The sequence below is a fragment of the Carcharodon carcharias genome, chromosome 19 (genome assembly GCF_017639515.1).
Source record: "Carcharodon carcharias isolate sCarCar2 chromosome 19, sCarCar2.pri, whole genome shotgun sequence".
Classification (NCBI taxonomy): Eukaryota; Metazoa; Chordata; class Chondrichthyes; order Lamniformes; family Lamnidae; genus Carcharodon; species Carcharodon carcharias.
The window spans coordinates 104,051,395-104,077,824 of record NC_054485.1 but is presented as its reverse complement, the minus strand read 5'-3'; the positions used below and the strand labels follow the sequence as shown (position 1 = coordinate 104,077,824).

Genomic DNA, 26,430 nt, shown 5'->3' with positions numbered 1-26,430 from the left:
TCAGTGAACTGGAGCTAAGGTGAGTAAATGCAGTTGAGGAACATGATTAAAACTAAATCAGGAAAATCACTGAATTATAGACTGGTTACAGCACAGTAACAGGACATTCGGCCCGTCGTGTCCTTGCTGGCTCTCTACAAGATCAATTCACCAAGTGTTACTCCCCTGCCTTTACCCCATAGTCCTGAAAATTATTCCGCTTCAAATTATCATGTTGCATTCTGAGGTTCTTCGGTGCAAGAGAAAGACTATGACAAACATTCCTGTGCAACAACTGAACTACTTTTCACGTGGTTAACGCTACCGGTTAATGGCATACATCGCACGCACGTTAAATACAGACAGACAGTCAAATCAGTATTCACAGCAGTGTCACATCATTTAAATGCTTGAACAGTCTCAAAGCACAGTACCCACCTGAACGTGACACTCTGGGCAATGTTTACAGACCTGTACAAACCCAGTCCACTTTCTCAGTATTACTTAATTATGCAAGCAAGAGACATGGTGAGAGATTGATGAAAGTCAAACTGACAGATTAATCGCAATTACAAAAAGCAAACCAACTAGAGATTAATACGAACAGAAAATGATGGAAATACTCAGCAGGCCAGGCAGGATGATAACGGCACTTGCTCACTGCCTGACCCCAAATTGAAGACAGTCGAATATCACAGCAGCAGCTGGTCTCCCAGCTCCCCTCCCCTCCCCTCCGACCGAAAGGAAATGTCAGACTCATCGCTGAAAACCACGACAGCCGAAATGTCCATCACCGTGAAGAAGGGAGAGAATTCGGGAGGTTTGTGAGTGGAAATCTTGACAGCTGCTTATGCTGGAATAACACTAACTCCTGGGAATTTATACAAAGCGGGACATGTGTTTTTTTTTTTCCCTGCTACACAAAAACCCACTTTCTATTCTTTCGTTCCCCGTCTCTCTTTCCCGCCCCCTGGAGAAATTATTTCTTGGACCCCCTGGAAAGACTCGCCGAGCCCCAGCCTGAGAATCACTGAACTGATTCATCTCAAACACGCGATGTCCCACCACCTTCTGCCTGTGGAGCAACATTACAGGCAGGAAGGTCACCGGGTTCCTGCAGTTCACAGCTCATTCTACCCAGTAAATTCCTCTCTATAGTTGAGCTTCTACTTGTTTCTTCTCTCCCCCTCCTTCTTTCCCCCAGCCCTACAGAGTTCCTCGCTGATCTTTCAGTTCCCAGTTCCCATACAGGGTTTATACCCGAATGTTAACCTGGCTTCTCTCTCCACCTTTGACTGAGACCGACACCCATCAGTTTACAGCTGGCAGGAGAGATGGAGACGGTGTGAAATTATGGGATGGATCTGTTAGTGACCTTTAATCCCGCAGATTGTCAGCGGGGACGAGGTTTTCCCGTCGTCATTCCATCCCGGACTGAAGAAGGGAAAGATTCTCTCAATGAAAGTGTAGGTGAAAGTGTGGAGATGGGACATGTTGTCCGCATTGTAAAATGACACCTGTCCATCCTCATAGACCAGGAAAACCCCGATCTTCCGGCGATTCACACTCGGGGTGAGGCTGGTGTCAGAGGGGGAGGTGGCAGCAAAATAACCTCTTCCGGGAACCAGCCCCACAGCCCACAATCCGGACTCGGGTTTCAGGGAGATGAACTGTTTCCTGTTCACAGACTCTCGGGCCACTCCGAGCCACCACCAAGTCTCCTCCCCCACCTCCTCCTCCCAGTAATGTCTCCCTGATGTGAATCCCTCTGATCCCAGGACACAGGCCCAGGAATCAAACCTCCCCGGGGTGTCAGGGAGCCGCTGCCGTTTGTCTCCGAGTCTCACACTGGTCCGGTCCTCAAACAGGATGAGTCGGGGATTCGCTGTGTTCAGATCCAGAGTCAGAGAGGCTTAAGCTGGGGGAAAGTTAAAATAACACAGTCAGTGATTTAGAGAGAGGTGTTGAGGAGTTGGAGAGAGTGTGAGGAAGGACCCCGGAGGGAGAGAGGATGACAGGGTAGAGGAAGTGGGAGAGAGGGAGCAGAGAGGGAGGTGGAGACAGAGTGAGAGGGAGCTGGAAAGAGATGGAGTTTGGGGGTGAAATTGAGGAGAGAAAAGGGCAGCAGAGGAGGGAGTGGAGGAGGGCAGGGAGGAGGAGCGTGAAGAGAGAGAGTGGGAGCGGAGTGAGGGAGAGGAAGAGGTGGGAGAGAATGGGAGCAGGAGGGTTTGAGATCATGGAAGCAAAAGAGAGAGAGACCAGGATGACAGAGATTGGGAGAGTGGTTGAGAAAGATAGGGTGGAGTAGAGAGAGCGGGGGTGCAGGAAGTGTGTTGGGATGTGAGAGGGCAAGATGGAGTGGTGGAGAGTGCAGATTGACAGGGAGAGAGGATAGATGTGAGAAAGTGAGATGGAGGGGTAGAGAGTGCAGAGTGTCAAGGTGTGAGAAAGAGAGCGAGCAAGAACTGGGGGGGTGAATGCAAATCTGGGAGATTGAAAAAGAGAGAGGGGGAGGGCTGGCAAGGGTGGGAGGGAGAATGTGAAGGTCTGTGAGAGAGAGTGGGAGAGGGGAGAGAATGTGCAAGACAGGAAAGAAATAAGAAGCGGGAGTGCAGAAGAGGGAAGGGAGAGTATGGGAGGAGGGGAGGGCATGGGAGAGGTATAGCGGAATGATGAGGAAAGGGGGAAGGAGAGGAAGGAGAGAGAGAATGTCTGCGTCGCTGGAAGAGAGAGCGAAAGGGCCTGACAGGGCCAATGGGTGGGGAATGGAAGTAGAGGGCGGGAGGGACTGATGATTGATCGAGCAGGGGCAGGGATGGGAGTGTGCATGCATGGCAGGGAGAATGAGAGACAGTGTGGAAGGGGAAAGAGAAAGATTGTGGGAAGGGCAGAGGTAAGAAAGAGAGCAGAAGTTAAAGAGGGAAAGAAAAAACGAGAGTGGGAGGTGAGTGAGTGAGTGTGGGGACAAGAGGAGTGGGAAAGTGTGGGGAGAAGAGGGAAAGCTTCAGTAGGGGACACATGAGTGACAGGGGGTGGAAAGAGAAGATGGGGCAGGGAGAGAGAGTATGAGAGAGGGAACAGAGATTGTAAGAAGAAGAACAGGAGGGGGAAAGATAAGGTTGTGGAGACAAGCGGAGGAAACAGAGGGCAGGAGAGAAAGAGAACTGGAGAGAGAGTGGGTGGGGAGTGATACTCCCGTGAAACAGGCATGAAAATGTCACCACACAGTTTGTATGTAATCTGACCCTGTAAGGTACCAAATAAAATTAAATTGCAAGAACACTAGTATTAGGAGCACGAGTAGGCCAATCGGTCCCTCGACCATTCAACAAGATAATGGATGATCTAATTGAATTTATTCAATGACCCAACCTCCACTGCTCGCTGGGGAAGAGAATTCCAAACACTTAACGACCACCTGGTAGAAAAAAAATCCTTATCTCAGTCTTAAATGGGAGACCCCTAATTTTTAAACTGATCCTATTTCCAGGCGCCTCTCCAAGGAAAAGATCCTCTTGGCATCCACATTGTCAAATCCCCTCAGCATCTTACATGTTTCAATGAGATCACCTCTCATTCTTCTAAACTCCAATGGCTAAAAGCCAAACCTGTTCAACCTTTTATCATAAGATTACCCGTTCATCCCAAGAATCAGCCTCCTCTGAACTGCTTCTAGTGCAATTATCTCATTTCTTAAGTAAGGAGACCAAAATGGTACACAGACTCTAGATGCAGTCTCCCCAAGACCCTCTACAGGGGTAGCAACAATTGCATAGTTTAACACTTGATTCCTCTTGCAATAAACATGAACATTCTATTTACCTTCACTTGCTGTACCTGCATAATAATTTTTGTGATTCATGTACCAGAATGCCCAGATGCCGCTCTACTGCAGAATTCTGCTGTCCCTCTTGGTACATTGGTAGGCCAGACCCCAAAATGTGTTCCAGTCTCGTGCAAGACCATCAAATTTGGTTATGATTTGGTTTGTGACCATTTAATTATTTTCTGTTAGTGGACCAAATTTGAAATCCCAGTTGCTTACTAAGAGGATAAATCCATAGAATTCCATGTTTTGAAACAAACAGAAGAATTTTACTATCCAAGAGTCAACAATGCAAACAGAAAATACTATCTGTCTTATTTTCTAACATAAATAATTAAGATGAGGTAAACATGAATTAACAGGAAAACTATGGTCGAACACACCACAAACTGCATTTTTAATGACAAGCACGGCCAAGGCAAATCACATGAACTTTCTCATAATCCACCCAAATGTCAATGACCACCACTAAAAGCCTCCCAGAAATAATGGAGGATCAAGGGACAAATATCAACAAGGAACTGCACACAACATTATTAATTTTTTAAAAAGCACAAAAAGTATGAGATAAATGAATGGAACTTAAATTAGATAAATCCCCTGGCCCTGATTATCTACATCCCAGAATGTTGAAAGAGGTGGCTGCAGAGAAAGTAGGTGGACATCTTTCAAAATTCTATAGACTCTGGAAGTGTTCCTGCAGGTTGGAAGATGGCAAATGTAACCCCAAGCAATATTTAAGAAAGGAGAGAGAGAGAAAACAGGGAACTACAGAGCAGTTAACTTAACATCAGTCGGAGGGACAATGCTAGAGCCTATAATAAAGGATGTGAAAACAGGACACTTAGAAATAATGATAAGCTTGGGCAGAATCAACATGGACTTAATGAAAGGGAAATCATGTTTAACAAACCTGTTGGAGTTTTTGGAGGATGTAACTAGCAGAATAGGTAAGGGATAACTGGAGGATGTGGTGTATTTAGATTTTCAGAAAACTTTTGGTAAGGTCCCACACCAGAGGATTGCAAACAAAATCAGAGCAAATGCAATTTGGTGGAATGTACTGGCAAGGATTGAGAGTTGGTTTACAGACAGAAAACAGAGAGTGGGAATGAATGGGTCATTTTCAGGTGAACAGGCTGTGACTAGTGGGGTATCGCTAGGATCAGTGCTTGGGCCTCAGATATTCACAATCCATATCTATGATTTGGATGTTGGGATTAAATGTCAATTTTGCAGATGACACAAAACTAAGTGGAAGTGTCACCTGTGAGCAGGATGCAGAGATGATTCAAGGAGATTTGGAGAGGCTCAGTGAATGGGCAAAAATGTGGCAGGTGGAATTCAATGTGGAGAAATATAAGGATATCCACTTTAATGGGAAAAACAAAATGTGGAGTATTTCTTAAATTGTGAGGGGCTGGGAAATGTTGAACGTCAAAGGGACTTGGGTGACATGAGTCACTGAAACCTAACGTGGAGGTACAGCAAGGAATTTAGAAGGCAAATGATATGTTGGCCTTTATTACAACAGGGTTGGGTACTGGAGTAAAGGTGTCTTACTACAATTATATAGAGCCTTGGTGAGACTGCACCTGGACTATTATGTGCAGCTTTGGTCTCCTTACCTGAGCAAAGAGATATTTGTCGTGGACTGAGTGTAATGAAGGTTCACAAATAAATTCCTAGAATGGAGGGATTGTCATCTAAGGAAAGATTAAATAGGCCCTTTGCTCTCTGGAGTTTAGAAGAAGGAGAGGTGATCTCATTCAAACATACAAAACTCTTACAGGGCTTGACAGGGTAAATTCAGGAAGAATGTTTCCCTGGTTGATGTAGTGGGGGCTCTAGTTTCAGTTTCAGTTAGTACAGTTTCAGAATAATGGGCAGGTAATTTAGTACCGAGATGAGGAGGAATTCCTTCACTCAGAGGGTGATGCATATTTGGAAGTTCCTGTCCCAGGAGGCTATGGAGGCTCAAGTATTCAGTATGTGCAAGATTGAGATGGATAATTTCCTACATATTAAAAGCGTCAATGGATCTGGAGATAGTGCAAGAAAATTGTGTTGAAGTCGAAGATCAGCCATGATCTCACTGAAAGGTGGAGTGGGCTCGAAGGGCTGAATGGTCTATGCCTGCCAACAGCAGTTCTAGTCCAGCATCTTGAAAGGGTTGAACAATTTTAGTTAGAATTGTCTTTTAGTAAAAATAAAATATAAGCAGAACGGGAGAATAGCAGACGTGTTTTAGATAGGATAAGAAATGAGACAGGCAAACCACTAGAACAAAGAACAAGACCAGGGAGTGAGTGGGTGTCGAAGTCAGGACTCCTGCACAATCAGTAGGATATGGTGGTCTTGTGAGGATGAGAACAATGTCTAGTGTTTGTACACGGTAAATAAGTGACAAAAGCCGAAGGCCTCTTTAAGTATGTGATTGTGAATTGACAAGATTAGATTATGAGTCTGTAAGTAACTGTGTATAAAAAGGTGACTTCGTTGTAACCTGTACAGCTTAGCCATGGACTGCCCAAGGCTGTCTATCCCTGTGTACACTTGAATCATTAATAAACAATCGTGGCCTGTACCTGAGTCTCCTGGTGGTTTGTAAGGCAAACTACAACCTGCTAACAGCAGCTCTACTCCAGCATCTAAACACAGGCACGGTCCCAGCTCCTCAGTTGAGCTGCTGCACCAACTGCTGCTCCCAGCTCTTTAAACCAAAGACAACTGAACACAAACTGGTGTGCAATGACCCTTGAAATGATCTGTGACCTGTGATCTCCCAGCAGGGGTCAGTCCCCTGCCCTGAGACAGGATCTGAATGTATCAACCCTTGGACATTCTGAACCTTAAATGTTAAAATCGCCAGTCAGCACAAAGGTTATTCCCACAGGTGTGAACTTACAATCGCTCCACACTGAAAATAAACACAGTCAGAACTCCAACAATATCTGTTTAATCATCCTCTCTATTAAAATAATACATTGCCTTGATATTCTTACTGCCAAGTGGATAAATTCATGTTTTCGAACGTTATAATGCATTCGCTAACTTAACTATCACTTAGCCTATCTAAATCCTTTTGTAGGCACTTAATGTCCTCTTGACAAGTTAATTTCTTAACTATATTTGTGTCATCAACAAATTTGACTGCCATACATTCGGTCCCTTCATCCAAGTCATTGATGTAGATTGTAAATAGTTGAGGCCCTGGCACTGATCCCTGTAAAACTCCACTAGTTATAGCTCAGCAACTCAAACACAGGAGCAGGGGAGAAGGAGGGAAAGTGTAAGTATAGAGAGGGAAGAAGGAGGCGGAGGGGAGGGTGAAAGGGTGATGGAGGAGTGAGAGATTGGGAGGGGTGGGGGGGCGTGAGTGAGTGGACAGAGTGGAGATGGAGTTAGCTGGAGGGGACAGTGAGAATGCTGGAAGGGGAGGGTTGAGATGACGGAAAGGGGATGGCAAAGAGGTTGGGAGGTGGAGCAGAGAGAGAGCATGGGAGGGGGAGGGGAGAAAGAAAGCTGGAGGGAAAGGAGGGGGATTGCGAGGGACAGTGTGCAGGAGGGGAGGACACAGAATATGGGACCGAGAGGGGGAAGGAAGAGCGTAATAGGGAGGGGAGGCAGACTGAACGGAAGTGAGTGCGAGAGAGGATGGACAGGAAGTGGAGTATGTGTAGAAATGGGCGGAGGGAGAGAACAGAGGGCACGGGAAGGGAGGTGGAGGGGGGCAGGGGACCGGGAAAGTGAGGTGAGAGAGAAAGCAAGTGGGGAAGGAGGGTTGTGATGAAAACGTGAGACGGGGAGGCAGAGGGAGTGTGGGGGCAAGAAAGCGAGGAAGAGAGTACTGGGGGTGGGAAGAGCGAGTGGGTGGCGAGTATAGAGGTTGGAGGAGGGGAGGGAGCAGAGACACCAGAGGAGGAAATGCAGATTTGGGTGGGTGATATTGGGGGGAAAGTGGGTAGGGGAGGGTAGATTGTGAAAAGGCCAGGCAGCAGTGGGGGAGGGGGGCGAGTGGAGGTGCCGTTGTTCCATCCAGCGTGGATAGGAGCATCGAGAGCCAAGAGAAACACTGCAGCCCCTCCCACTTCCATACTGTAAACAGGAAAATAGATGTGTTCAGCTTTTCACTGCCGCCTACATACATGTCCACAAAACCCAAGGCTCATGGCTTGAGTCTCAGCACATGCCAGTATTTGGACAGAGTCCTAAAACAGCACTAACATTAGCAGATGGAGGGTGCCTAACGCCTGTTTTTGGGACTGCCCTTGTCCATTAAAAGCATCCCAACCCAATTATGAGTTGGGCTCAATAATGGAATCTTGGAGCAGAGAAGGAGGCCATTCAGCCCATCATATTTGTGCGGGCTGTGTGAAAAGGCTCTCCAATTAAATTTCTCAGTCCAGCTATTTGCCCAGAACCACGCATATTAGTCCATTTGAGAACATGTTCAATTCTGTTTTGAAAGTTCCTATGAAATCTGCTTCCACCACATTTTCAGACAGTGAACTCCAGATCATAACAGTAGTCTGAGATTTAATTTTTACTCATTTCCACTCTAATTCTTTTGGTAATTATTTTAAATTTTGACCTTTAGTTACAGACACAATTACTAGAGTGAACAGATTCTCCCAATTTGCTCTACAAAACCCGCTTAATTCATCTTCCCGCACTAAATCTCCCTTTAAACTTTTCTGTTCTAGGGAGAGCATTACCAGCTTATCCAACCTACCCAGTAAACTGAAGTCCCTCATCAGTGAAATTGTGCTTGTAAATCTCCCCTGTACTCTCTCCACTGACTTGACATCCTTCCTAAAGTGTGGTGTCCAGAATTGCAGAAAACACCCCTCCGAGGTCTAATAAAAGTGCTCATTGGTGCAAACGCTGCACTTGAAACTGCTCCTTTCCACACCTGTGCACTTGCACACAAAGGACAAGTTCTCTATCCTGATTTCCTAATCCAGAAGGCGATCAAGAGTCACCAACAGAGGCTCCAAGGTGAAATGGAGACACAGGGGGAGGGGATGAAGTTTGTCCTGGGTGGTTGTGCGATACAGGCAACACTGAAGTAACAGCTTGGAACCCACACCACTCACTATCTGTTTCCATTAACTCCAGTGGAGATTGATGTTGAGCACGATGTAAACTGGGTTACTGATTTGCTGTCTGGCTTTCCCATATTGCGTTACCAACCAAACAAAATTTCCTCTTTCTGTAGCTCTGATTGAACTGTTTAAAAATAAAGACAGATTTAGCTAAACAGGGACGCACACACACAGATTTCAGGACATGTCATTGAGGTGGCGGATCACCAACAAGCACTCCGTCTACAACAACTGTCATCGACAATGGCCTCTCTGGGTATGCGTGAATAGCTTTCTTCCTGCCTTATCAAGATACAGATATTACAACCATAGCTGGCATGCACCTGGATATATACCCTGCTGAGAGCAGGAAATGACCACATGCAGGTGGTCTTGCGCAGCCACGGTGAGATTGATAAGGCATGAAACCCAGTTGGATGATCTGAATTGAGGTATTAATTTATATGTCAAAGGACCAGGGTCAGAAAGGAATATAAAGCCACAGCCACCAGGACAGTGTTGTTGCAGCCAGGGAAGTGTATCGTGGTCAGTCGCAGGAAGTCGTGCAGAAGAACTCATTCAGCTGACTTACCACGTGGGAACGGGCTCCGACAAGCGGATTTTACTAAACAACTGGTGTTGTAAGTATATATTATTGCTTAGTGGGTTAATAAAGATTTTGAGAGGTTGAGTAGGTTGGGCATGTACTCATCAGAATTGAGGGTGGAAGGGCATGTAGAGGTGGATCAGAATAGGGTCCATGGTAACAAGGAGAGGTTCACTGGTGACAGAGGAGAGAGGAAGTTTGATGTTGGGTGGGTCAATGTGATGGCGGGAAGTTGGTGGGTGGAAGGGAGAAGCGTTGATGAAGTTTGGGAGGTGATGCACAGCAATTTTCAAATCCGATGTTAACCACGCAGTTAGTCAGTAAGTGAGATGCCTCGAATTGGGAGGAAGGTCTTTTCGGGGGGTGGAGATCAATGTCAGCACAAATGGCCGAATAAAGGGACGGCCAAATAACTATGAGGTAACTGGATGTCATCCATGCTCAGTCGTGTTCTCCTCTCTATGGTAAAGCCCACACAGCAGCAGGATTATATCCGACTCATGGGTCTCATCACATCGAGATCCCACCAAGATATGGAGCTTCCATTCATTCTGTACCATTCACCATCAGCTGCAGTCAGAGGCAGGGATGAATGGAGGGGGAGAGGTGGATGCCTCCAAGGGGCACAAGTGGTGGAACGCAACCAGCTCGTGACTCCAAACCTCCATCCGCCTAGCTGAATGGTCATGCCTGACAAGGGCTCATGTGGTTAGTATTTCTATGTTACCAAGGCAATGGTCTCTCTGTAGAGTATCAAGGGTAGTGGAGGGTATTAGAGGAACTATCTCAGCGATTGCTGGGCTGGATCCTCAGGGACAATTTATACCCCCAGCAATCATTGCTGATTATGACAGTTCACAATCCGTAGAGTACTGCTGACGAGATACAGTGACGGCTATAGCTCCACCAGGTCCCTGATTGAGCAAGTGATTGAGCTCCTTAAGATGGGGTACAGATGTTTGGACTGCTGAGGCAGGGTTCTCCAATATTGAAAATGTCTCAGATCATCATTGTCTGCTGCACGCTATACAGCCTCGTGTTACAAAGGGCAATGCGTTGCCTGAGCGAGACATGGGGGAGAAAGATGTCTGCTCCGATGAGAAAGACAATGAAGGGGATGGGAGGGCCAGAATGCGGCCGAACCACATGCAGAGGCTATAGCAGGAATCTGATGTGGCAGACAGGCTCATACAAATCTGATAGCTACCAGATTCCAGGCAGACTAAGCTGCCAGGGCATTTGCTGAACTTATTGGTTTTCTATACATTGCTGGCTGGAAGGATCCAGCACCTTCTTGTTTGGTGACTTTAGGTTTCTCAAAGTACCTTTATTTATGAGAGCAGAATTAAATTGTACTAGTGAAATAATCTCTGCTGTTGGTTTGAGCCTTGCGTGCGCTCAACTGTGCTAAAATGCAGAACCCTGGCGCCAAAAGTGTGTATTATATTCTGCACAGCGCTCGGGTCTCCTGCAACCTCAGGCACCTGTAAGCAGAATTGTGATTTCAGCAATGCACTGAACAAATCCTGAACATGACAGATTGGAAGGAATGTCAAATCTAAACTTGCCAGAGATGCACTCATGTCACCCTGACATGGTCCTTCACAAACCTCTAGCACTGGGGAGTGATCCAGAATGTATGCATCATGGGATCTGTCTGGGAATCGAGCATTACCATGCAGGATATGCCTTCTGTGGTCACATATCACCTGCTCGTTCAAATGATGAATGTGAAAGGCTGTTGCTCGGGAACTCTCAAGATCACATGTGTGCAGTGAATTCTGCTCTGCTTAGCGGGAGACATGGGACTACTGCAATTCCCAATACTTTTTCATCCTGGCTTTCAGGAGCCAGATTGACTGAGAGCTGACGCATTGGTCCCAGGTGAAGCCCTAGAAGGATCCATTACTATAGAAGTTCAAGGTGGGGTGACCTTCACGCCACCAGCAATGGATATCCTCCAAGTACTTGTGGCCGCAGCTTATTGTGGAGAAGCTGGAGAGATGTGCATCCCGGGATATATGAAGGTGCCTCTGGCATTGCCTTTCACCCATTTGATAAGAGCACCGCCTGTGATACAGCTGCAGTCGGGTCAATGGTCACCATCTTGACCTCCCTGAGGCCAGCTCTTGCTAATACTGACACCTGCCCTCAAAGGGGAGTCGACTTGTCAGAGAGTTCTTTCAAGAAGAACCAGACAGGGAGAAGCAGCATGAGAACACCATTTGTACCCAAGAAATCGCTGCCCCATGCATGTTGATGAGGGATGACCATATTCCTGCCCCCCCACCTCGGTCACCAATTACACATCATTATCCCATATCCCTTGACATCTCTACCATGCCAAAACGTTTTGAGGTTAATTTGTAGTCCACTCACTGAGTGCCTCACCTGAACTATGCACTGTTGAGGTGCAAACCCCCCAACCCTCTAATCACAGAGACCCCCTACAAGCCTCAGTTCTAAATGGGCCTTAGCTTTAGTACAAGACAGTGATCTGTCATTGTGGCACACACAGCCAATCTAAACCCCTTTCCTGCCTGGACCCTGCACAGGACAGTTAGAGCTGCTGATGCTTCACATGAATCACCTCACTGTCCTCGTCATAGTCCATCACACAGGCCCATCTACTCTCTCTCTCATCCCGCTCTAAACAAGCAATGGTCCTTCAATGATTTGCAATGCACTTTGGTTAGACACATGGCAGCATGATATCATCACTATAACAGAAACTTGCCTTAGGGAGGGGCAAAAATTGCAGATCAAATCCCTGGATATGGAGTTTTCAGGCAAGGTAGAGAGGGGGATAAAAATGGTGGGGGCGTAGCATTATCGGTTAAAGAATCAATGACAGCTGAGAGGAGGAATGATATACAAAATGAAGCATCAAATGCGGCCATTTTCGGTGGAGCTCAAAAATAATCAAGAGGCAGGCACACTATTGGGAGTGTACTCAGACCCTCAAAAAGCAGAAGGGAGCAAATATGTAGGCAAACGTCTGAGTGCAAAACCAATAGGACAATAACATTCGGGGACTTCAACTATGCTAATATGAATTGGGATGCGAACAGTGGTAAGGGCACAAAGGGCTCAAAATTCTTGAACTGCATTCAAGAGAACTTTCTCAGCCAGCATGTAACAAGCCCAATGAGAGGGGGCGCAATTCTAGTTTAGTCTTAGGAAATGAAGCTGGGCAAGTGGATGAAGTGACAGTGGATGACCATTTTGGAGATAGTCATCATTAGACAGTTAGATTTATCACCATAATGGAAAAGGGAAAATAGAGGATAAAGTATAGTCCTATACTCTTGGGGTTTCGAAAAATGAGAGGTGATCTTATTGAAACATATGATTCTGAGGGAGCTTGACAGGGTAGATACTGGAAGAATGGTTCTTCTTGTCGGGGTATCTAGAAGCAGTGGACATAGTTTGTAAATAAGTGGTATGTCTCCCTTTTAAGTCAGAGATGAGAAGGAATTTCTTCTCTTCGAGGGAAGTAAGCCTTGGGAATTCTCTTCTACAGACAGCAATGGAGACGAGGCTGTTGTATATACTCAGGGCTGAATTAGACAGATTTTTTTATCGCTAAGGGCTGTAGGGGACAAGAAAAAGGGCAGTTCAAGTCACAGTTGGATGAGCCATGATATTATTGAATGGTGGAGCAGGGTTGATGAGCTAAATGGCCTACTGCTGCTCCTACTTCTTGTGATCCTATGATGATCACACTACCACAACTCCTCACTGGGGGAACATCGGATTTCCTGTTTCTCTCACACCTGCGCTCATCATCCACTACTGCCCAACAAGGACCACCGAGCACCTTTCCATGCAACAAACCCATGGACAACTGGCCAGTGACATTGTACTGCTGTTCATCCCTCAGAATGGGTTGGGCCTCTGAGCAAATTTGTAATGGGTTCACTGGTTCACTAGCTACTCGATCAATGGTGTCACTCAAAAAATCAACCTCGGTCAATCCAAACCAGTGTGTCACCCTCCCTTTTCTAAATTAGATGTTATCCCGACATAGGTGTAGACTCTGTGACTGTGTGAAAACTATGAATGTTCATCATCTCTGTACTGTTTGAATCTTGAAGAGTTTGTTAAGATCCCCTGGCATCCTCCATATTCCAGTGCAGACTCACCTCCCTGTGACGAAGGAGTCTAATTCCACCTCACATATTCACTGTTTTTTCACACATTCTCTTCAAAGTCTGCATGTCTTTCTGCTAATACATTGATAAACAAATGTTCACAGAATTCCTCTGGAAACTCAGTTTCATATCCTGAGATTCGTGCTCCATTCCTCTAGTTATACAGATCCCTTCACTATTTTGACACACAGTGGTGATGGCTTCAGACACTCACCCAGATGAACCCACAGCAATGTGAATATTTACTCAGGAACTTTGGAGCCCCTTTAGTCCCTTCTTAACAGGAATTATAATTAGGAAAATTAACAAAAGAATTTTACCAGGGTTAATGGAGTTTATCATTTCTCTCCACACTGTGTGCTGCAACAGGCCTTTGACCATTCTGATAGACAGTGCAGCATCAGACACAGAGAGTGTGCATTTGTCGTCATTAATCCTGCAAATATAAAACAGTTGACATTGTGAATTTGTCCTATTAGAATATTTTAAACATGATTTAAATGATCAAGCTACCCCAACATTCATATCTTTCAGCATTTTTCACATCAGAACAAATGTGGTAGAAAGTGAAATTTTGCCTCTATAATTGAGCAAAAGGTAACTTGGAAATGCAAGGGCAAAGAATGGAAACACTCATGTCCAGCAAAAGGAACGTCGCCTGATAACAGATTAGTTGCCGGTATATCACAAATCACATGAGAAGATAAACATTTAGCCTGTCCACTTGCTGTATTACAAACAAAACTTGAATAATAAAAGCAAAGGCTGGAAACATCTTTACAACTCTCCAAGGCACCTGCGCTCCTGTACTTCTGGCCTCTAGAATACCCTGAGTTTAATCGCTCCACCATTGGCAGTTGGACTGAGCTCTGAAATTCCTTCCCAAACCTTTCTGCCCCTCTATCTCTCTTTTTCCTTGAAGACACCTTAAAACATACCTCGCCATCGATATTAATATCTCTTTGTGGTTCGGGTCAATACTGCTTTATAGGTTAAAACACGTTTCTGCTGTTGTGTTGATCTTTTCTTATTCATTCTTGGGATGTGGGCTTCGCTGGCTAGACCCGAATTTATTGCCTATCCCTAATTGCCCCTTCAGAAGTTGGTGATGAACTGCCTTCTTGAAACGCTGCAGTCCAAATTGTGTAGCCAGACCCACAGTGCTGATAGGTCGGGAGTTCCAGAACTTTGACCCAGCGATAGTGAAGGAATGATGATATATTTCCACGTCAGGATGGTGAGTGGCTTCGGGGGGAACTTCCACTTAATAGTGTTCCCAAATATCTGCTGCCCATGTCCTTCTAGATGGTAGCAGTCGTGGGTTTGGAAGGTTTTGTCTAAGGAACCTTGGTGAGATCCTGCAGTGCATCTTGTAAATGGTACACACTGCTGCCACTGTGCATCGGTGGTGCAGAGAGCTAATGGTTCTGGATGGTGTTAAACCTTTTAAACGTTATTTGAACCGCACTCATCCAGGCAAGTGGAAAGTATTCATCGCGCTCCTGACTTGTGTCTTGTAGGTGGTGGGCAGGCTTTGGGAGTCAGGAGATTAGTTACTCACCTGCCTGTAGCCACAATATTTATATGGCTAGTCCAGTTCAGGTTGTGGTCAATGGTAACCCTCAGGATGTTGATAGTGGGGGATACAGTGATGGTAATGGCAAGCAATGGGGTATCAAGGGGCGATGGTTAGATTCTCTCATGTTGGAGATGGCCAATGCCTGGCACTTGTATGGTGCAAATATTACTTGCTACTTGTCAGCCCAGGCTAGATATTGTTTAGGTATTGCTGCATTTGAACATGGACTGCTTCGATATCTGAGGAGTCATGAATGGAGCTGAATATTGAGCAATCAGAGAACAGCCCACTTCTGGCCTCATGATGGAAGGAAGGTCATTGATGAGGCAGCTGAAGATGGTCAGGCATAGGACACTACCCTGAGGAACTCTTTCAGTGATGTCCTGGAAGTAAGATGATTGACCTCCAACAACCACAACTATCTTCCTTTGCGCTAGTTATGATGTGAACCGAGGAGAGTTTTCCTCCGATTACCATTGACTCCAGTTTTGCTAGGGTTCCTTGATGGCACACTCGGGTAAATACTGCCTTGATGTCGTCTGCACTCACTCTCACCTCACCTATGGAGTTCAGCTCTTTTGTCCATGATTGAACCAAGACTGTAATCAGGTCAGGAGCTGAGCAACCCTGGTGGAACACAAACTGAGTGTCAGTAAGCAGGTTATTGCTAAGCAAATGCTGCTTGATAGTGCTGTTGAAGATCCCTTCTATCACTTCATTGATGATCGAGGATACATTGATGGGGCTGTATTTAGCCGGGTCAGATTGGACCTCCTTTTTGTGTCCATGGTATACCTGGGCAATTTTACACATGGCCGGGCAGATGCCAGTGTTGTAGCTGTACTGGAACAGCTTGGCTAGGGGATGCAACAGGTTTTGGAGCAGAAGTCCTTAGTACTATTGCCAGAATATTGTCATGCCCCATAATCTTTGCAATATTCAGTGCCTTCAGCCGTTTCTTGACATCAGATGGAGTGAACCAATTTGGCTGAAGACTGGCATCAGTGAAGCTGGGGACTTCTGGAGAAGGCCGAGATGGCTCATCCACTTGGCACATGTGGCTGAGCACACACTTCCACCTTAATCTTCTGCACCTATGTGCTAGGCTCCCCCATCATTGAGGGTGGGTGTATTTGTGGACCCTGCTTAATGGTTTAATTGTCCACCACCATGCGTGTCTGGATGTGGCAGGACTGCAGATCTGAGATCTGATCCGTTGGTTGTGGGGTCACTTAGCTTTGCCTATTGCATGCTGCTTATGCTGCTTGACATTGCAAGTAGTACTGCGTTGTAGCTTCACAAGGTTGACACCTTTTTATGTATGAATGGTGCTGCTCCTGGCATGCCCTCACTCTTCAATGAATGAGGGTTAATTCCCTGGCTTGGTGGTAATGGTAGAGTGCAGGAAATGCTGCGCCATGAGGTCACATTGTGTGGTTGAGTACAATTCTGCTGCTACTATTACCCAATAGTGCCTCATGGATGTCCAGTTTTGAGTGAAGATTTCCTCAATGTGAAGGCAGGAGTTCATCTCCACAAGTACTGTGTGGTGGTCACTCCTACTGATAGAGTCATGGACAGATGCATGTGCAGCAGGTAGATTGATGAGGATGAGGTCAAGTATGTTTTCCCTCTTCTTGGTTCGCTCACCATCTGCCACAGACCCAGTGTATCAACTATGTCCTTCAGGTCAGTAGTGGCGCATTTTTGAATTCATTCATGAGATGTGGGCATCGCTGGTGAGACCAGCATTTATTGTCCATCCCTAATTGCCCTTGAAGAGTTGGTGGTGAACTGCCTTCTTGAACTGCAGTACCCCACATGGTGTATGCACACCCACAGTGCAGTTAGGGATGGAGTTCCATTAACGAATCAATCTTGGTGATGGACATTGAAGTCCATCCAGTTTATATTCAGCATCCTTACTACTCTCAGTGCTTCCTCCAAGTCGTATTCGACATGGAGGAAAACTGATTCATCAGCTGAGGAGGGGGTGGCAGATGGCGTGTGGGAGGGTAATCAGCAGGAGGTTTCATTGTCCTGATGCCATGAGAATTCATGAGGTCCCGAGTCGACATTAAGTACTCCCAGAGAAACACCCTCCAAACTTTATACCACAGTGCCGCCGCCTCTGCTGGTTCTGTTTTGCTGGTGTTAAGGATACAGGTCAAGATTCTTCACTGGAATTAAAGCAACACCAAATCCTACTTTAACATGTGATTGTCTCGGGTTGGTCAGGAGCCTTTCCGGGGCACGGATGGTGGTCTCCATGGAAACATGGACGGTGTGGCTCTCTCAGGGTCAGTCGGAAGGTCACAGCCACACTAACAGCAGTCTGCAGCCTGCAAGCAAGCACTTCAGGACTGCATGGCATCTTGTAATTTACTACAATAATGTAGACCTATTATATGAAATCTAATTTAATATCTGCAATAAAGCTTTTCAATAGAAAAAAAGACTGGTACTTAAACCATAAGCAGAGTTGTTGTCGTCGCTTGAACGACCCTTTAATGTTGTGATGGTAACTAGAAAATAAAGTCATTACAAAACCTTTTGGAGTTATTTTACCAAACTGCGCAGAGTTCAGTAGAGAGCCTGTCCTACCTTCTCTTCTGACAAGCTTCCTGTGAAATAAATGAATCACAAACAGTGAGGAGCAAAGTAGCAGATTTAGAATCATAGGAAGTTCACGGCACAGAAAGAGGCCACTTGGCCAATCGTGTCTGCACCAGATGAAAAACAAGCCCCCCAGCCTAATCACACTTTGCATCATTTGGTCCACAGCCCTGCAGGTTATGACACTTGATGTCAATATCCAGACAGCTTTTAAATGAGTTGAGGGTTTCTGCCTCTACTACCCTTTCAGGCAGTGAGTTCCAGATCCCACAACCCTCTGGGTGTAAAACTTTTTCCTCAACTCCCCTCTCATCTTTCTATCCAACACTGTAAATCTGTTCCCCCTCGTCATTGACCTCTCTGGTAAGTAAATAGACCCTTCCCCACCCACTATCAGGCCCCTCACAATTCTATATATCTCAAATCTCCCCTCGGCCTCCTCTGTTCCAGGGAGAACAGCTCCAGTGTTTCCAATCCTTCCTCATAGCATGAATTTTCTCGTCCAGGTAACATCGTGGTAAGTCTTCTCTGTGCCCGCTCTAATTCAATTACACCCTTTCTGTAATAAGGTGAGCAGAACTATACAAATTTCAGGAGGACATGAACTAGCGGCTGGAGAAATGAACAGACTCAGAGCAGATGAGATTTAACACGGAAGTGTAAGTTGATGCATTTTGGAAGGAAGATTGTGGAGAATCAAATAAACTGGAACTCAACATCGGTCCAGCTCACAGACACAGTGACTCTCGCACACCGTACCAGATACACTCACACCCTTGCAACATGAATTGTAACTGAAGGACAATGAGCGTTCCAGGAGAAAAGTAAACTTGGAAGCACGGAAATAATAACATAGCAATTGTGAAGATCAAGAAAAGTCATTCTCGGGAGATTACATTTGTTCCCGGGAATCTGTAGACCACGTAGAAGCCGATTATTTCGGCGACACAGCAGAACTGACACGAAACAGACAGAAATTTGTTTAACTCAGTTTTTATTTTTTCAGTAAATTCTATATTTATTTCAGTTATCAGTTATTTTGTGACTGTGTGAAGTTTCATTGAACTGACCCGCAATATATTCCCTCACCTTCAAAAATATCAACTCGTCTTTTTGCTCCATCTGTTTCTGCAACTTTGAGATCTTCTCCTCAATGGAATTTAAATTCTTCTGAATTGCTCGAAGGTTTTTCTCCTTTGTTTCTAGAATCCTCTCCTCTTCTTCCCTGAGATCTCTGAGTAAACGCTGCTCTTTCTCAGAGAGAATCTGGCGTATTTTAGTGAACTCGGATGTGATGTGGGTCTGCAAACTGCTCGACTGTTCCTAACAAATGAAATCTGAAACATAATTAATGTCCCGCGTTAAAGGGAACAAAACTAACAGAGATCCCAGAAAATCAGCACAGGGAGACCTTACCCTGACTTCGGAAATCTTCCGTTTCTGTTTCTGTTCCGTTTCTAGAACCGCCAATTTCTTCTCTGTGAGAGAATCTAAGGAAGATTTCAGCAGATCCTGGGATTGGGAGAGAAAATCACTGAATTAAAGTGTTAGACCATGAAAATGTGATAAAACTATCAGCTTAGAAAATATTTTCCCTTTTACCTTGTTGATTTCGACAGCTTCTTTAATGGGCAGGAAGCGGTGCTCTCTGTGTTCCCGCGAATCTCTACAAGTGTAACAGACCAAGTTCTTGTCAGTTTCACAAAACAGCTTCAGTTCTTCCTGATGTTTCTCACAGTGAAGTTTACTTTCCTTCTCTTTCGGATCCAGCTTTAATTTTCGAGCTTTGTCGGCCAGATTCGCTAAGGCCCGATTTACCCTGAGGTTTCTTTCCGGAAACTCCTCTCTACATACTGGGCAGGAGTTTATCTCCTTCTTTTCCCAACACTGGGTGATACAGGAGCGGCAGAAGTAGTGTCCACAGTCCAGTGAAGCTGGATCAGTGAAGAAATTAAGGCAAATTGGACAGATTGTCGCCTCGATCAAACTCTGGACCTGTTCTCTGGAAGCCATGTTCACACTCAGCACTTCTTGCTTAAAACCACTTTCAGTTTCGATGTTACCGCCGCACACCCTCAGTTCCGCTATTTTCCTATAAAGTTCACTGCGATCCTCAGGGAATTATTATTACATCGTGGTCTATGTCCTCGCGGGACAGTAAAAATAACTCACCCAGTCAAAAGAGGAAAAAGCAGGGTTAGAGCACGGAGGGGAATAATGGAACCTTATCGGGGGGTGGGGGGGGGGGGGAGCGGGGGGCGGGCGGGTTAGACCTCAGGGAATGTTGACAGTGGAGAGAGGGGGTGGATGGGCAGGATCGAGATCCCATTGCACTTTTCTCCAGTCTGAACTCGCTGCCGATTACAAACCCTCTGGTGAAACACGATGTGAGATCCAGATCCTTAAATTGTGTTACTGATTGCAGTCGTTCACACTAAGGCAAAAAGTACCATAAATTCAAGAAACTATTTCGGGTAACAGGACAGGGAATTTAGAGGAATCGACCTGTGGATTTCCTTTATATTTTCCAAAAAGAAACTTTTGCATTTTAATAGCGCCTTTCACAACCGCTGGACGTCCCAAAGCGCTTCAAAGCAGAGAAAGTACTTTAGAAGGGGAGTCACTGGTGTCACGTTGGAAAACGCATCAGCCAACATGAGAACAAGCCTGGGTTATGTACCGAAGTATCTGGGGTGAGACTCGATCTCAACACTCTCTGACTCAGAGGTATAAACGCTACCAATGAGCTACAGCTGACAAGTGATACTAAAATCCAGACATTTGCCCACCTGTTTCTGAAATGTTTCTATGCAGAAGTGTGGACAAATGATGCAGTGTAATTACTGGCGAGGGGGTCTCCTCCCAAGGTAGCACAGGCCCCTGTGCTTCATGGATCCTTCCCAAGGGCACCTCAACAGAGTCAGGAAGGCTTTGGGGTGGCATATTTCCCCCAATATTAGGAAAACTTTCTCCATGTGGCGATTGGTCACAATGTGGAACTCGCTGCCACATGATGTGGCTCAGGTCGAGAGCATTAATGCATTGACAAGGAGGCGTGAAATCCTAGATGTTTTTGCACAAAATGTATTTGGAGTTTCTTTGTAAATCTTTGGGAAAACAAGATTTCGTTTCAAAATAGAAAAAAATCCAGAGATATTCAAACTCTGTCTCAGGGATTTTGAGCTCTGTGCATTCATGTCTCAGACAGTGCTGCCCTCTCAGTCCCTGATAAAGAGGAAGGGCATCACAGGATGTGGGGGCAGGACTGTGGGACAGACCAATGGAAAATGGGAGGGGGCCAAACGGTATCCTTTTGGGATTGGACTTGAAGAGCTTCCCCCTATACTCATGCTACTGCAGCAAGGAAAACCACAAGCTATGAAGTTTTGAGATACATTAGAATTATAAACAGACATTTCAGTAAAGTTGGAAAAATATACATTTCAGGCTGCCTGGGGGAAGTGGACAGAAAAATGTCGATTGGAAATAAATGTCTTGTTTTGTGGCAGAGACATTGTCTGAGATTCTAGTATAAAATGTTCCATATATTTGACAGTGTTGAGCATTGGATTTTAATGTCACTGTTTGGGTGTTAAACGTCTCCTGTGTGGGGCACAGAAAGGACAATCTGGCCTTGGGGACATGAACACCCCTCACACAGACCAGCGGAATTTACTGACATTCATTTCAACGGAGGGAAAATCTGGGAAGTCATTGGAGACAATTCTCCCCACGGGACGGAATTCTACTCGATTTTGGAAAATACTGTGCCACATCATCAACATGGGGACAGTTCTGTCATCAGCGTTAAAATTTGACCAAGGACATTCAGGTGTGAAACCTCGAAGCACTTTTTCACCTCAAAGTGTCGGAGATATGTGGAATTTTCTCTCCTCTAAGGGGGAATACTGGGAATGCTGTAACTTTCCAGGATATCAAGACATACGGAGCTGAGGCGGATAAATGGATTTTAAGTACAGGTTAGTCATATCCAATCGAAAGTTGGAAGAAATTCGGGCGGTTGAATGGTGCAATCCTGCTCCTGTCTCCCTCCGACAGTCTGAGACCTTCCAGTGAGATATTAAAGCAAGGCCTCAAGTGGGTGTTTCAGATCCCACGGTAAAGTGGAGCAGGGGACTTCTCTGGGTTTCCTGTACAATATTCCTCCTCAACCAGCACCGCCGAAGACAGATTAACTCATAATTCATCCAATTTCCTTTCTGTGGGTTCATGCTGGTTGTAATATTGTTCATTCATTTCCCTGCAAAACGGCGGTTACTGCACTTCCGAGTAAAGAATTTCGGAAACAGAATTACCTGGAAAAACTCAGCAGGTCTGGCAGCATCGGCGGAGAAGAAAAGAGTTGACGTTTCGAGTCCTCATGACCCTTCGACAGAACTTGAGTTCGAGTCCAGGAAAGAGCTGAAATATAAGCTGGTTTAAGGTGTGTGTGGGGGGGGCAGAGAGATAGAGAGACAGAGAGGTGGAGGGGGTTGGTGTGGTTGTAGGGACAAACAAGCAGTGATAGAAGCAGATCATCAAAAGATGTCAACGACAATAGTACAATAGAACACATAGGTGTTAAAGTTAAAGTTGGTGATATTATCTAAATGAATGTGCTAATTAAGAATGGATGGTAGGGCACTCAAGGTATAGCTCTAGTGGGGTTTTTTTTAATAATGGAAATAGGTGGGAAAAGGAAAATCTTTATAATTTATTGGAAAAAAAAGAAGGGGGAAACAGAAAGGGGGTGGGGATGGGGGAGGGAGCTCACGACCTAAAGTTGTTGAATTCAATATTCAGTCCGGAAGGCTGTAAAGTCCCTAGTCGGAAGATGAGGTGTTGTTCCTCCAGTTTGCGTTGGGCTTCACTGGAACAATGCAGCAAGCCAAGGACAGACATGTGGGCAAGAGAGCAGGGTGGAGTGTTAAAATGGCAAGCGACAGGGAGGTTTGGGTCATTCTTGCGGACAGACCGCAGGTGTTCTGCAAAGCGGTCGCCCAGTTTACGTTTGGTCTCTCCAATGTAGAGGAGACCACATTGGGAGCAACGAATGCAGTAGACTAAGTTGGGGGAAATGCAAGTGAAATGCTGCTTCACTTGAAAGGAGTGTTTGGGTCCTTGGACGGTGAGGAGAGAGGAAGTGAAGGGGCAGGTATTGCATCTTTTGCGTGGGCATGGGGTTGTGCCATAGGAGGGGGTTGAGGAGTAGGGGGTGATGGAGGAGTGGACCAGGGTGTCCCGGAGGGAGCGATCCCTACGGAATGCGGATACGGGGGGTGAAGGGAAGATGTGTTTGGTGGTGGCATCATGCTGGAGTTGGCGGAAATGGCGGAGGATGATCCTTTGAATGCGGAGGCTGGTGGGGTGATAAGTGAGGACAAGGGGGACCCTATCATGTTTCTGGGAGGGAGGAGAAGGCGTGAGGGCGGATGCGCGGGAGATGGGCCGGACACGGTTGAGGGCCCTGTCAACGACCGTGGGTGGAAAACCTCGGTTAAGGAAGAAGGACGACATGTCAGAGGAACTGTTTTTGAATGTAGCATCATCGGAACAGATGCGACGGAGGCGAAGGAACTGAGAGAATGGGATGGAGTCCTTACAGGAAGTGGGGTGTGAGGAGCTGTAGTCGAGATAGCTGTGGGAGTCGGTGGGTTTGTAATGGATATTGGTGGACAGTCTATCACCAGAGATTGAGACAGAGAGGTCAAGGAAGGGAAGGGAAGTGTCAGAGATGGACCACGTGAAAATGATGGAGGGGTGGAGATTGGAAGCAAAATTAATAAATTTTTTCAAGTCCTGACGAGAGCATGAAGCGGCACCGAAATAATCATCGATGTACCGGAGAAAGAGTTGTGGAAGGGGGCCGGAGTAGGACTGCAACAAGGAATGTTCCACATACCCCATAAAGAGACAGGCATAGCTGGGGCCCATGCGGGTACCCATAGCCACACCTTTTATTTGGAGGAAGTGAGAGGAGTTGAAGGAGAAATTGTTCAGCGTGAGAACAAGTTCAGCCAGACGGAGGAGAGTAGTGGTGGATGGGGATTGTTCGGGCCTCTGTTCGAGGAAGAAGCTAAGGGCTCTCAGACCATCCTGGTGGGGGATGGAGGTGTAGAGGGATTGGACGTCCATGGTGAAGAGGAAGCGGTAGGGGCCAGGGAACTGGAAATTGTTGATGTGACGTAAGGTGTCAGAGGAATCACGGATGTAGGTGGGAAGGGACTGGACAAGGGGAGAGAGAAGGGAGTCAAGATAACGAGAAATGAGTTCTGTGGGGCAGGAGCAAGCTGAGACAATCGGTCTACCGGGGCAGTTCTGTTTGTGGATTTTGGGTAGGAGATAGAAGCGGGCCGTCCGAGGTTGGGCGACTATCAGGTTGGAAGCTGTGGGAGGGAGATCCCCAGAGGAGATGAGGTCAGTGACAGTCCTGGAAACAGTGGCCTGATGTTCAGTGGTGGGGTCATGGTCCAGGGAGAGGTAGGAGGAAGTGTCTGCGAGTTGACGCTCAGCCTCCGCGAGGTAGAGGTCAGTGCGCCAGACAACAACAGCACCACCCTTGTCAGCGGGTTTGATGACAATGTCAGGGTTGGACCTGAGAGAATGGAGTGCAGTAAGTTCAGAGAGAGACAGGTTAGAATGGGTGAGAGGAGCAGAGAAATTGAGACGACTAATGTCGCGCCGACAGTTCTCAATGAAAAGATCGAGAGAAGGTAAAAATCCAGAGGGAGGGGTCCAGGTGGAGGGAGAATATTGGAGATGGGTAAAAGGATCCGTTGAACTGGGAGAGGACTCCTGCCCAAAGAAGTGAGCCCGGAGACGAAGACGGCGGAAGAAGAGTTCAGTATCATGCCGAGCCCAAAATTCATTGAGGTGAGGGCGTAAGGGTATGAAACTAAGTCCTTTGCTGAGCACAAACTCGCAGACACTTCCTCCTACCTCTCCCTGGACCATGACCCCACCACTGAACATCAGGCCACTGTTTCCAGGACTGTCACTGACCTCATCTCCTCTGCGGATCTCCCTCCCACAGCTTCCAACCTGATAGTCGCCCAACCTCGGACGGCCCGCTTCTATCTCCTACCCAAAATCCACAAACAGAACTGCCCCGGTAGACCGATTGTCTCAGCTTGCTCCTGCCCCACAGAACTCATTTCTCGTTATCTTGACTCCCTTCTCTCTCCCCTTGTCCAGTCCCTTCCCACCTACATCCGTGATTCCTCTGACACCTTACGTCACATCAACAATTTCCAGTTCCCTGGCCCATACCGCTTCCTCTTCACCATGGACGTCCAATCCCTCTACACCTCCATCCCCCACCAGGATGGTCTGAGAGCCCTTAGCTTCTTCCTCGAACAGAGGCCCGAACAATCCCCATCCACCACTACTCTCCTCCGTCTGGCTGAACTTGTTCTCACGCTGAACAATTTCTCCTTCAACTCCTCTCACTTCCTCCAAATAAAAGGTGTGGCTATGGGTACCCGCATGGGCCCCAGCTATGCCTGTCTCTTTATGGGGTATGTGGAACATTCCTTGTTGCAGTCCTACTCCGGCCCCCTTCCACAACTCTTTCTCCGGTACATCGATGATTATTTCGATGCCGCTTCATGCTCTCGTCAGGACTTGAAAAAATTTATTAATTTTGCTTCCAATCTCCACCCCTCCATCATTTTCACGTGGTCCATCTCTGACACTTCCCTTCCCTTCCTTGACCTCTCTGTCTCAATCTCTGGTGATAGACTGTCCACCAATATCCATTACAAACCCACCGACTCCCACAGCTATCTCGACTACAGCTCCTCACACCCCACTTCCTGTAAGGACTCCATCCCATTCTCTCAGTTCCTTCGCCTCCGTCGCATCTGTTCCGATGATGCTACATTCAAAAACAGTTCCTCTGACATGTCGTCCTTCTTCCTTAACCGAGGTTTTCCACCCACGGTCGTTGACAGGGCCCTCAACCGTGTCCGGCCCATCTCCCGCGCATCCGCCCTCACGCCTTCTCCTCCCTCCCAGAAACATGATAGGGTCCCCCTTGTCCTCACTTATCACCCCACCAGCCTCCGCATTCAAAGGATCATCCTCCGCCATTTCCGCCAACTCCAGCATGATGCCACCACCAAACACATCTTCCCTTCACCCCCCTTATCCGCATTCCGTAGGGATCGCTCCCTCCGGGACACCCTGGTCCACTCCTCCATCACCCCCTACTCCTCAACCCCCTCCTATGGCACAACCCCATGCCCACGCAAAAGATGCAATACCTGCCCCTTCACTTCCTCTCTCCTCACCGTCCAAGGACCCAAACACTCCTTTCAAGTGAAGCAGCATTTCACTTGCATTTCCCCCAACTTAGTCTACTGCATTCGTTGCTCCCAATGTGGTCTCCTCTACATTGGAGAGACCAAACGTAAACTGGGCGACCGCTTTGCAGAACACCTGCGGTCTGTCCACAAGAATGACCCAAACCTCCCTGTCGCTTGCCATTTTAACACTCCACCCTGCTCTCTTGCCCACATGTCTGTCCTTGGCTTGCTGCATTGTTCCAGTGAAGCCCAACGCAAACTGGAGGAACAACACCT

General features: G+C 46.6%; 1 protein-coding gene across 1 annotated transcript; it reads right to left on the bottom strand.

Annotated features, from left to right (window-relative positions):
* Positions 1–1,231: 1,231 nt before the first annotated feature.
* Positions 1,232–19,907, bottom strand: LOC121291304 (nuclear factor 7, brain-like). The gene is made up of 5 exons (XM_041212376.1): positions 19,451–19,907; positions 19,265–19,360; positions 18,874–19,171; positions 17,698–17,757; positions 1,232–1,891 (listed from the first exon to the last, which is right to left on the bottom strand). The coding sequence occupies exons 1-5, from the start codon at positions 19,859–19,861 to the stop codon at positions 1,347–1,349; spliced, it is 1,410 nt and encodes a 469-aa protein (XP_041068310.1). The 5' UTR covers positions 19,862–19,907; the 3' UTR covers positions 1,232–1,346.
* Between the last annotated feature and the right edge of the window lie 6,523 nt (positions 19,908–26,430).

What these genes read in the sequence shown, in the direction of transcription:
- LOC121291304 (XM_041212376.1), bottom strand. Translation starts at nt 19,861, where the DNA reads ATGGCTTCCAGAGAACAGGTCCAGAGTTTGATCGAGGCGACAATCTGT. An exon ending in TCACAAAATAACTGATAACT is followed by an intron (nt 17,758 to 18,873) that starts GAAATAAATATA and finishes TTTATTTTCTAG; the next exon opens with TTACCATCACAACATTAAAG. An exon ending in CAACTCTGCTTATGGTTTAA is followed by an intron (nt 1,892 to 17,697) that starts GTACCAGTCTTT and finishes CCCCAGCTTAAG; the next exon opens with CCTCTCTGACTCTGGATCTG.